Source organism: Silurus meridionalis, chromosome 15 (assembly GCF_014805685.1).
Source record: "Silurus meridionalis isolate SWU-2019-XX chromosome 15, ASM1480568v1, whole genome shotgun sequence".
Classification (NCBI taxonomy): domain Eukaryota; kingdom Metazoa; phylum Chordata; class Actinopteri; order Siluriformes; family Siluridae; genus Silurus; species Silurus meridionalis.
In genome coordinates this window covers 5,260,597-5,273,216 of record NC_060898.1, presented here as the reverse complement: position 1 = coordinate 5,273,216, position 12,620 = coordinate 5,260,597, and the positions used below count along the sequence as shown (strand labels likewise).

The following is a 12,620-nucleotide window of genomic DNA, read 5'->3' as shown; positions in this document are numbered from 1 at the left end:
AAACTGGCACTAACCCAAGGGTAATATCAAGGAAAAACATTAAGTAAGAGCAGTGAAATCAAACAGGCTGGCAACGCACTCTGTATATACATATAACACTTTCCCTGTGTAATGGGATTGAACATATCTGGAATAGCATTTAATAGAATAGCCTAAAAAAAAACAGAAAGAAAAGCTATTTACTTCTTTGAATTGTCCTGATAAGCCACAGCCTGCTTACCTCATCTCCAATACAAGAAATAAAATCAGTTTTAATATGTGTGTTGTGATTGTATTTTTAATCAGACAATCCATTGTAATTGTGTGTTATTAAGTGCGTATTCATTCAGGGAAGAAATCACCACAGAGAGTGATGTTAAAGGAAATAAAAAGAGAGTGTGGTATGATGTGGTGTGTTACTACTCCTTAGTGAAGCATTATAAAGTATTTATATCTCTCACACCACAGCAATTTGATATACTTAAAATTTAAACATTTTAATTACATGGAACGTTTGAGAAATTAGTTCTTGTTATCACCTCTTATTATTCACACCAGCTTTTTTATTTCTGCTGAGACCGAAATATCGTATGCAACATGTTACTGGGAAACAGTAAAGTGCAAAGCCTATTTTCCTGTTATCAAAAAAGCCTTTTTACTGTAGACTGTTAAAAAAAAAACAGTTACACAGGAGACTTTTTTACATCAAACATCTCAAAAAAAGATGAGCAACATACAGGGAAATTCTTATAATGACTGGTCTGTAAATATACAGTAATGTGAAAATGTAAGAACACCCTCTTTGAAATCATCTCATCCGCAGCATATCTTAGAATGAAGTGAATACAATCTCAAATCGACAACAACACAAGAATTATTACCCCATGCCATTATTTATCTTTACAAAAAAAGTCATGTGTAGTACATCTTTACTTCTTCCATGAGATTTAAGAGGCTAATAAGCAGCCAGGTCCTGCTAATTTAATGTCATTAAATAATTGATGGTCAGCAAGTGTGAAAATCACTATAAAAGCCCATGTTTTAGCAATTTGCGGGTCTGGAGCATTCAGGTCTGTGTTAACACCAAGGAGGGAAAACATCAACCATGATATTAGAGAAGCAACTGTTTCTCACCATCTATATACAAATTTTTTAACAATTCCTTTATTCTACAGTGTGGAACATTATTCACAATTGGAAAACATTCCAGACAATTGGCAAATCTTTCACCAAGGTCAGACTGCGCGATGCTCATGCGCATGTTAAATGTGAAAGTTCACGACAGTACTATTCCAACAAGACTAAACGAGCATGGTTTATTCAGAAGGGTTGCCAGGAGAAACCTCCTACTGTATCTTTAAAAGGAACATGGCAGCAAGTCTTAATTTTGCTGAATTGGATCAGACTTGTCTTTTGGACAAATGCGACAAAGTGGAGATGTTTGGCCATAATGCACAGTGCCATGTTTGGTGAAAACAAAACACCTCAACACATTTTAAACACGTGCCAGCAAAAAGGTCATTCACTGCTCTACATAATTTTTTTTAGATTTGAGAATGTAATGGAAAGTTCATGATAATCTTCAACATACAGAATTCATTGTGATTCTTTGATTATAGTCATTGAGGCCACAGTGCTACTGAATTAAATTAATTCCGATTGGTCAGAAAGTCTCATCTCTGTAAGCAGTGCCAGCTCCTACTAACATGTCATTTCTGTAGGAAAAACTTACAATGGAAAGGAGTCTCTAATTTTTGACATTGGAAACCCCACAAAATGGTGTTAAAGCATCACACTGATTGTTTTCTGCTAACCACACATCCCCATTATGTTTTCTTCATCATCTTTTTTAATCATCTGTTAATTAATTCACCACATTGTGATCATAAAGCAATTTCTTTCTGCTTGGAAAAACAAATGCGAAAAACAACCGAACCCCGGTGCAGCAGTTTGTTCAGCAGTTTATCTTTATTGTAAAATTAAACACACTTTCTGTATAAATAGCATGGCTGTGTACAATGTTTATTTAATGAAACTGTACAAGAGGCAGGCATATGATGGGTTGGAAAAAAAGATGGGAGGTTATACAGTTATACAGTATTAATGATGAAATAATAATAATGAAGATGCAACAGCTCACTTTATTTTTTATTTTTTTGATGAATCAGTATAGCAATAAAGCAAAGAAATGTATGTATGTCTAAGGAAAAAAAAAAAAAAAAAAACGAAACCAATAAAGATATTTCCTATTTTAGATTAAATGACGAACAGTGGATTGCTTTAACCCTGGCTAATTAGGTATTTACTCAGGAAATGACAGTGATGGCTGAAAAAGGCACTGATGCATAAAAGTCAATAAGCTTTACTACATTTAAAAAGCAGTCTTACAAGGGTTTATATTGATTTAAAGTGCTGAATTATATTTATCTTTAGATATAGTCATTATGGTTATACATTTTTGATCAATCAGTATCATTGGGCTTTTCCTTGGTCAGCAATGAATTTAAGGTAGAGGTGTGCAGGGCATTCATATGACTCGCGGAACAAATAAAGGCCATGTACAGAAACATGGAATATACTGGGTGCTGTAATGTGTGGTGTATTCACCACATCTACTTTAACGGATTTATTCTGATTTATTCAGGGTGCATATTTTTGATCATAATTATTAGGGTAGCAGTTTGGGGTTGGTTCGAATTTCTCTAAGAGTGAGTTGGGGTTGGTCAAATTTCTTTTTGAGGGATGATTGATTGATTGGTTGGTATTTCTCTGAGAGTGGATCAGAGTATCAGAATATCTCTGAAAGTGGCTCGGTCTTGGTCAGGCCTTGTGAGTTAAGAGAAGATCAGCATTGGTCAGAATTTCTCTGAGCATGAATCAGGATTGGCTAGAATTCTTCTGAGAGTGCTTGAGGATTGCTTAGGTGTTTTGAGGAAGTGGGTAGAATTCATCAGAAATCCTTTGGGAATAGGTTGGGATTGGCCAGAGGTTCTGAGGGATAATGCAAACAGACTTTCTACAGAAGTGGGTAGGATGGTCAGAATTTATGTGGCAACAGTTCAGGATTGGTAAGAATTCCTTTAAGAGAGTTTTACGATTGGTCAAACTTTCTGTGGTAGTGTGTTGATTGGATAGATTTTCTTTATAAATCAATAAAGTTTTTGTGGATGTGGTTCAGGATTGGTCAGGATTGTTTTGAGAACAGGTTGGGAATGGACAACCTGGAAGTATGTAGGATTATCCACAGAGTTCCATATAGAGTGAAACAAACAAAAAACACACTTCCATGCATACCTCTAACGCAAGGTGTAACAGTCTATATTGATGTGGCATATATCAGGAAAGTAAATGATAAACAGGTAAGTCACACAAATGCAGATTTGCAGGTAAGAATAAAAAACACTTGACATTCATGTATTTCTAAATGAAATCGAAAAGCATTTCAGCATCTGGTTGAGTATCATGACTGATACTTGTCTAACCTTTCGAAATACCTTCTAAATTACTTTCAGCAACTGATATAATTAAAATCCAACTATAACCATGGCCAAGTTCAAGTGTTCTAATTAAAAATGGTTATGTGAAAATCAATATAACAAGCAACAAGACCAAGAACAAAGAGGATGAATATAGGAACAGAAAAAATACATTGACAGTACAACTGGGATGAACAAAATTCTGACTTTAAATATTATACTAATATAAAAGATAAACATTTAGTGTGGTTACACAACTGGGTTAGGACACCTCAGGGTTACCCAATTCTCCTTCTCAAATTCATAAAAAAAGGATGAGCACTCAGACTGCAACAGTATGAGAAGAAAGAGCAAACAGAACTATAATCAAGTGTGAGTGTGTGTGTGTGTGTGTGTGTGTGTGTGTGTGTGTGTGTGTGTGTGTGTGTGTGCAGGACAGCATTATTATTCTTTCATCCCATGTCTCTTTGGCCCTTTACAAAGCCAATAGTGGAGACTCCAGATGTGCAGTGCACACAGCTGGACTGTTTGCACATGCCTGGACTGCTTGCACAGGCCACGTGCTCGTGGAGCAGAAAGGCTTTGTTCTGTAATAACGGTTTTTAAAAACTAAGTTGCAATGTGTGTTTAAGAGGATACACAATGTATATTTCAGTGTGATTTCCTGTACTCTAAGTACAAAGGATATGGGACAGGCAGGTAGATTCAGGGACAAGATTAGTAATTAAAGGGACAGAAGCAATAAAACTCTGCTTATTTCATGACAAAAAAAAATGCATTTTAAAGAGCCTGATGAGTATCAAGTGAATGTCGATGAGGACTTGTATGTCTAACTGTCTTTTCATGCTTCGCTTAAAGACCTGAGGTATGTACTGTAAATGAAAAGATTCTGAGGAAAAATGAAGCTTATAATTATCTAGATAAATAAATAAATAAATAAATGAATACAAAATGATCTAGAAAATTCTATAATCAACAAATATTCACAACTGATTAAAATATGCAAATAAATATAAATATTATTTTAAATAATTTATTTCCCCCATGAATAATCAATGACCTTGTTTAATAATTGATCTCTCTATTCATCTTCATTATTTCATTACAAATCACTGTATTTATTAACCCCTTATGCACCTTATATGAGAGGACAGAAAGGTGTTAATACAAGAGATATGGAGTTTAACTTTATTCTTCAAATATTCAAGGGGCTTTTCATCTCTCTCTCTCTCTCTCTCTCTCTCTCTCTCTCTCTCTCTATATATATATATATATATATATATATATATATATATATATATATATATATATATATATATATATCTTTCTCCCTGTAGTTGACCAATGTCAGGGATTTAAATAACAGCATCAGCAAGCTGCAACAGCTGGTTCCTTAAACAAAGACCCTCAACCCTTAATTGCTCAGATGTATAACTGACATAAGCCACTCTGGAAAAGGATGTCTGCCAAATGTCATAAATGTAAATATATTAAGAATGTATGGCTACACTACTGACACACAAAGATCTTATTGTCCCTTATTTTATAAAAAAAAATGCAGAGAAATCCTAGTATAAAGACAGCTATAGTACAGTCATGGCTTAACTAACAATAACACTCAACCCTACCAGGGGTCCTTCCTGCCTGATTTCCTACACACTTTTGCATCACCTGAGACCAATCACTTGATTCATACATATATAAATACATAAATATAAATGTAAACTACCTGGAGATTGTGTCACTCATAGTAAAATCTTGCATTATTACTATATTGTTTCTAAGATCTTAATAGTCATTATATTCATTTATTAATAAATAACCGTTGAATTTTTGGACTGTTGCGAGTTTGGAATTATTTGCATTGCGGTTTTTCCGTCTGTATTGCAACCTGGGCTTATTAAGTGAAATTTTGCTTTGTCTATTAAACTCTTACCTTTCCTCGCTTTTGTATATTTTCTGAAAACACAAAAATCTTCTATTTATATTTTTTTGAGAAAAACAAAAACAAAACATGCATGATACAGTGGTTTGGGTTGGGAATAAAAATCTGTACTTGATCAACTCAGTGCTACATCATTTTTGAAACTTTTCCTAAACAAACTTTCTCAACCCTCAGCAAAAAATATTCAAAGGTAGGCAAAGCCTTCTATATGTTAGAAATCACTATTCTAGCACAACAAGCCCACCTCTGCTATTTCATTAAAATCAATATATAATAAATAATTATATCGCTTTTATTGTAAAAGTCACCTTTGACAGTGTGGTCTTTAAAATTCTGATGTCTGTATGAAATTGTTGCCAATGACACGTAAAGAAAAAGATTTCGGAGTGTTATTAGTACAGATATACCATTATATATGTTTAAAATACACACTTCATTAGAGGACTTAGTAGTGCATTTAAACTGGGGATGGAAAATGGATCTGCGAATGGCATCACTTCTGAGGGGCTAAATGGCAGGCACAAACACACACACACACACACACACACACACACACACACACACACACACACACACACACACACACACCACACACACCTTTTTTAATTCACCTCTATAATGTGCACACAGCAATTCAAATTTTTTCACTATTATGCGTTATGTCTTTTTATATATTTTCTTCTCTCTCTTACACTCATACAAAATAGACTAGAATCCCTCTCTCTAACCTGCTCCCACTCTTCCATGCTTATGTAACCTAAGTGACACATGAAGACTCCGCACCTCTTTCTCTCTCTTCACACTTTGCAACTTTTCATTAGTTACACTGCCTGCACACCTCTCCTTCTCTCCTCCGCCTGATTACCTTGTCTTGTTCCAGATTCTGCTATCATAATTAGATAAAGTGCCTCTTCTTTTTTTTCTCTCTCTAGATCACCAGTTTTCTGGAGAAACATTCGCTGTGCTACAGATGAAAGGTCAGCGCTCACTGTCAAGATGGGTTTTCTCTTCCCTCTTTTACAGGAGCAGTATAAATGGTGTGTTCTGTCCCTGTCCTTAATTATAGCTTAAGCATAATTATTACATGACACATTCAACAAAAATAGCATAAACAAAAATAATGAGCTATGCTGACAAGCAATGAAAGTGTGATTACAAGATCATGTTTTCTGCAAGTCTTACCGAAAACTGCAGTGAGCAGCCGAGCAGGTGTTCTGTCTCGTTTCATTAACGCTATTCAATTTGTGGAGGAATGTGAAATATCTATTTTGTGTAAGTGTATGGAAATAGTTGAACACTTTTATTTTATATCATTATTGACATTGACAATATATGAACAAAACTTTGTGAACACCTGACCATAAAGTTTACATGTGCTTTGTGAACATCCCATTACACATTTTGTTTCATTTGCTGTTATAATATCCTCCTCTCATTTTAAGATGTTCCACTAGATTTTCGAGAGTGATTTGTACACAGTTAGCCACAAGAGCATTAGTAGGTACTGATGTAGGTGCGGTCAACGTTCCAATTCATCCCAAAGGATTTCAATAGAGTTGAGGTCAGAACTGCCACTGAACCCATGTCAAGCATTTTTTCATTAAGCAGTCGTTTTTAGGCTGGAACAGGTTTACAATTTTGTTGTGACATATAACTGGTGAAGTCGGTTGTCCCAATACTTTTGTCCATATAGTGTATACACTTTCTGTTTTCAGCCAGTTGGAAGAACCAGGTATACATTTAGTGGTATTTTAGAGGCCATGGTTTAATCCTAGGACCTCTATTATAGCAGCATAGCTTTAACAGTATTTAACTAACATCGATTTTACACTGGAGTATAAAAATTCCTGTCCCATTTATTAAGACCTGGTGTGAATGCACACTGTTGATGATACATTCGATATAAAGAGGCTAGTCAATAAATCACTAGTCCCTGCACTATGGGGCAAGCAGACTATTAGCTTTTCATTCACAAAGCAAAAATATTCTGGTATAAATCATTAAACTTAATGCGCTTTACGGTAGAAAGAAAACACAATGCTTTACCGACTCCTGCTGCACTACACAACTACATCAACTAAAGGGGTATCTGGTTTAGCAGCTACACAGGCAACTTTCTCATGTCAGGCAAGCTCTCATGTCACCCTTTGCACTTTTATGTTTAAATTACAGTGTGCCTTTTTTGTTTTGTTACCTAATGTGAGCACTTGTTCTGTGCTTAGACTCTAAACAATTACTCTATTTCCATTACCATTCTGTTCTTTAATAAGACTTTGCTTTTTGTCTCACTTTGGGGTTAGCGTTAGGGTTAGCAAGCTTTCTATTTTTGTGTTGATTACTTCCTGGTTCGACTATCTGTCTGTGTTTTGACTCTCAGAATGGACTCTGATAATGACTTATGGATTGCCCTAAATAAAGAGCATGCTGTTTTTATCCAGTCTCCTTGTATCCCCATCTCATATAACTAAACGTAATAGATTCAGAACAGACAGTAAGAAGAAGGTATGCGAAAATCAGTGATAAAAGAAATAAAGACTAAAGATTAACACACAAGACTGAAGAGTGAAACACAAGTCACCTTGTGGTTAAACATATAGAGAGCAAACGCTGAACAAATCAGTTGTGGCTTCTAAATGTGAATCCCACAGTTGTCCTGTTCTTTATGCAAATAAAAAGAAAGAACATACAGCAGAATGGTTCAAACAAATCTAATGCAATACTAAAGTCACCAAATATACTGCCATTGTAGAGATAATGGATTAGCTGATACCAAACACTTTGTCCTAGTGGTTCACACATGAAAGAACAGTTTTGCCATCCAGACAGTCATATCTACTAATAAACACTAATATAAAAATCTGTCTGCCTTGAGCCATATGGCTTTTAAAGTAAATTAGGAAATAAAAGGGGCCCTTATGAATGGATGTCTATCCACATGTCTTGATCATTCAAATGTGCAGATAGTCCTCAGTCCTCATAACATATATATTAAGCCAGCATCTTGGGCTTGCGTCATGATCATGAAAACAGGGTTATATTCTTTTATAAAATTATGAAAATCTGAGCTGAATGTAGTATAATGGTTAAAGAAGTAAATTCCGACCTGGGGAATGAGTTGAACGTTGTGAAGGAGACAGAGTTTGTTTCCTGACAAGAGAGGGAATCGTGTAAAAAAGACATAGCCAAAGATATGGTTGTAATTGGACTTAGCAGCGCCTTGTACCAGTTGGCCATGTTCAGGATGATAACGCTGGAGTTCACCTGGTGGATTTATACAGTATCTACACCAAGAATGTGTCTGCCTTCAGACGAAATCTCAGAAGAGAAGATCAGCTTGCTGGGGACTAGTGGTAGAGTCATGCCAGTTTCAGTTCTAATCCTCTGGAAAGCTCAATAGGTTTTACAAAGCCACGTTGAACTCTGTAATGAGGAAGTCGATATAGTCCTTCTCTTTGGTCTTGAAGGCCTCAGCGATGAGGCAGGCTGCTTCTCGATGCTCTCGTCCTCTCAGAGAGATCCCGTTCACCTCCAGAATCACCTGGCCCACCTTCAGCTGCCCGCAGTTATGAGCTGAGCCCCCTCTCTGAAAGAAAGAGAGAATTGTTTTACATGAACACAAAAGCTATTAATAAATAGCATGAAAATATGCAGGCCTATGGGAAATCAAGCGATTCTCAGGTATTAAAAATGGAAATTGTTACCGCCAGATGAAACCACCTGATAAAACCTTTTGACTTGCAACAAAATAGAAATGGTAAAACGAAGCACAAAGCCTTCAGCTCTATCTTCCACCACAGCTGCTGTTGTTGGATTGCCCATATCCAACGCTGACGATCCGCCCATGACCAGGGAATTAAAATCCACTACTGGCTATCTGTCATTTCCTCTCAAGCATCTCACTCTCACTTTCCACCTCCCTTGCTTCATTAAAAGATCTTTCCATCCGTCCATCTTTCCATTGAGCCTTTTATTCAATGTATTCATTTGTAGTCAAGCCAGGCATAATGAGAACTTTTTTTTTTTATTGCACATTAGGCTCTAAGAGCTCAAGCTTTCTCTCCAGCTCATGATACATGCAATTGCCTCATAACACCATGCCCTGCTGTTGATCTCCCGGCGCTAATACACTATCACTGCTTACATCACCTCTCCCCTCAAAGCTCATTTACACTTATGTATTATGTATTATATGTGTTTATAGTCAACATGGATTTATGATATAATGGGCATTAGAACCGATGTTCAAGACATTTAGTATGTGTTAAATTAATTACTCATTATGTTCATGTAAATGACAGAATACCGCTTGCATTTACATGAATACATCTATGCTGTTGTAGGATGCACTCTGTGGCCAAAAAAAACAACACTCTTTACATCAATGCTGAGCAGAAAGATACCTCACAACACATAAAATCCTCAAGTTGGATTTGCTCCAGCAAAAGACCACAACTCGTTCCACTACTATCAGCCAAGAACAGGAAACTGAGGCTACACCAGTGGTGGGTAAAATACACCATTCCTGTATTTCAGTAAAAGTACGAATCCGCTGATTAAATATGCCTCCGGTCAACGTATTCTTGAAAAGTACAAAAGTACTCGCTTTTGAATGTACTAATGATCTATAAGCACTGGGTTTTAATAAATGCAAATCATTGTTGCGTTCTCCTGCACATCACACTGAATCAGAATCAGAATACTTTATCGATCCCACAGAGAAATTGTTAGGTTGCAGTTGCTCACAGTACAATTCAAATACAATGAAATATAATATAAGAAATGTAAAATAAAATTAGGCATAGATGCTGTACAATCCATGAATTTACAATCTCATTGAAATATTCTGTACAAAAAGTGTAGCAGTAGTAAACAGATGCACTGAAATTATTGCACATAAATCATCCAAGGAATTGGAATTATATAAGTGTGGCATAAACATCTATAACTATAACTATATCTATAGTGTCTATATCCATATCGTAAAGCAGTGTTTTAACACTCAGTGGGATGAGATATATAGTTCGATGACCACAGGCAGAAATGATCTCTGGTGGTACTCTATGGTGCATTGTGGTTGATTGAGTCTGTCAATGAACGTATACCTCAGACCAACCAGTGATTTATGTAGTGGGTGGGAGAAGTTGTCCAAAATAGAATGTCCTTTGGACAGCATCCTCCTTCCATACACTTTATTCAGAGAGTCTAGCTTTTCCCAACAACATCGTTGGCCTTGTGGATCAATCTGTTGAGTGTGTTTGTATCTGCTACTCTCTAACTGCTTCCACAGAATGGCACAGCATACAGGAATGTAACAGTATTGGAGAAAACCTACTGAAGGTAGGAATACAGTAAAACAAAAAAATGTATTATGTTCACCACTAAGCTGTACTAATTCCGTTTGGCTAAATGAATCTCAATCTTTGCTATGACATGCAGATACCAGGGTTAGAATTTGCTGTCAACACCTGACATGGGTCAAAAGTTCAGGTGATGGTGGTGTAGTGTAGAGAATGCTTTCTTGCACACACTGGCTTATTACAACATGTATTACTATACATGTGCCATGCCACAATGCACAAGTCATCTCAAACAGACTGCATGAACATGACAGTGAAATCAGCGGCCTCGACAATCACCAGATCTGAATTCAGTAGAGCACTTTTGGGATGTGTTAGAAAGGGAAATTTGCAGCTTGAACGTTCAGCTGCAGGATAAGCAGCTAAAATGCGTGCAGTGATGTCAGCAAGGACAAGGGTCTCAATGGAAATGTTTTCAACACCTTGTAGAATCCAAAACATGAAGATCTGAAGTTATTTGGAGAGCAAAGCACATCAAAGTGGGAGACAAACATGTATTGAGTATTAAATGCTCTGCAGTTATGCAACCAAGACAACTGCAATATGTCAAAATCCATCACTGTACCACATCTCTGCCAAAGTGCGCTTTAATTAAAATCCATTCATAACAGCGGCTTATGATCTCCTCTGTGACCTGCTAGTCCAGTTCAGCTAATAAAGTGTGTGAAGTGTGTAAAAACTATGTATGAACTATTGTCTTTGTAAACAGAACACCAGTGTTTATACTGGATTAAAGACAAAGACAAATAATCCTAATTTCATGAAACTGGATAGGCCAACCTCATTCTTTGCTAATTATGACTCATTAGCACAGAAAGCAGAAATCTAACAGCAGGTAACAGCCAAGCAGCACATCATCCGATATCCAAACAGGTCTATTAAAGCTTGTGACTTTGACTATTGATAAAAGTGAACTCAATAAACCGAACAAATCTTCTCCAAGCCTCTGCAGTGTATTCAATAATTTCTCATTAAAGAATTATCTTGTGCACAGATGTTATACAGTACATTGGTGTTAGTGTTATTTTCTTTGCACATGAATTAATTTTCTGGCAGAACAGAGCAAATTTTCTCTCAATTAGAGAAAAAAAAACTGTCTGTAGAGTCCAAAGATTGTGAAATCTTTTTAGAAAGCGATATATCCTTAAAAATGTTTCACACCTCTACTGACACTGAGATGTGTGGGGCTCAATCTTCTTGCTGCATTACTATAATTTACAAGCATAATTGAATTCAAGATAACGGAAAACAAACAAACAACAGATTTAAAATATCAATATTAGAATATATAATTAATATTAGATTATTAGAATTGATTAGAATCAATATTGTATTTTTTTATTGCAGGAAATACCATTGACCAATGACAGCATAGGTACAAGAACAGCTCGAATGTTTTAGTTTTGTAAATCGACTTATTCCAAGCTGCAAATGTGTTTCAGAAATGAAGCATCTTACAACGTGTTTTTTTTTGTTTCTTTCATCAATTCTAGCTGCCCTTGCTCTCATTAGGCCATTATGTGGAGGACTGCAGGGAGTTCATAATTAACCTTCTGCACTCTGCCTTTCAAACTCTTTAGCAGTTTAGAAAGCATAGCGGCTTTTTGAAACGATCTAATCTAATATAATCAACCGCCACACTTTCGAGCTGCTCAGTCTGAAGAATCAAAGCAGAAATGATTTTAATGACAATGAATCCTGAAACGTAATGTAATGTATCTTGAGTGGGAGGAAGAAGGCTACTGTAACTTAAAGAGATCAAACTGGCACTGAAGTTAATTCACAGCACTTTATAGTATTTGGAGATCATCACGACTATATGCAGGTTTTTGTGTTGCCAAAAGATTCATTCCAGTATTGTCA

The 12,620-nt window shown here is 36.1% G+C and overlaps 1 protein-coding gene across 4 annotated transcripts in view; it reads right to left on the bottom strand.

Annotated features, from left to right (window-relative positions):
* Positions 1–4,763: 4,763 nt before the first annotated feature.
* The window catches only part of whrna (whirlin a), a 130,019-nt gene continuing 122,162 nt past the window's right edge, over positions 4,764–12,620 (bottom strand). For all 4 annotated transcript variants that reach the window (XM_046868485.1, XM_046868486.1, XM_046868488.1 and 1 more), the window contains one exon: positions 4,764–8,983. In XM_046868485.1, the coding sequence (XP_046724441.1) occupies positions 8,801–8,983 (183 nt within the window). In that variant the 3' untranslated portion in view covers positions 4,764–8,800. The remainder of the gene's footprint in view (positions 8,984–12,620) is intronic.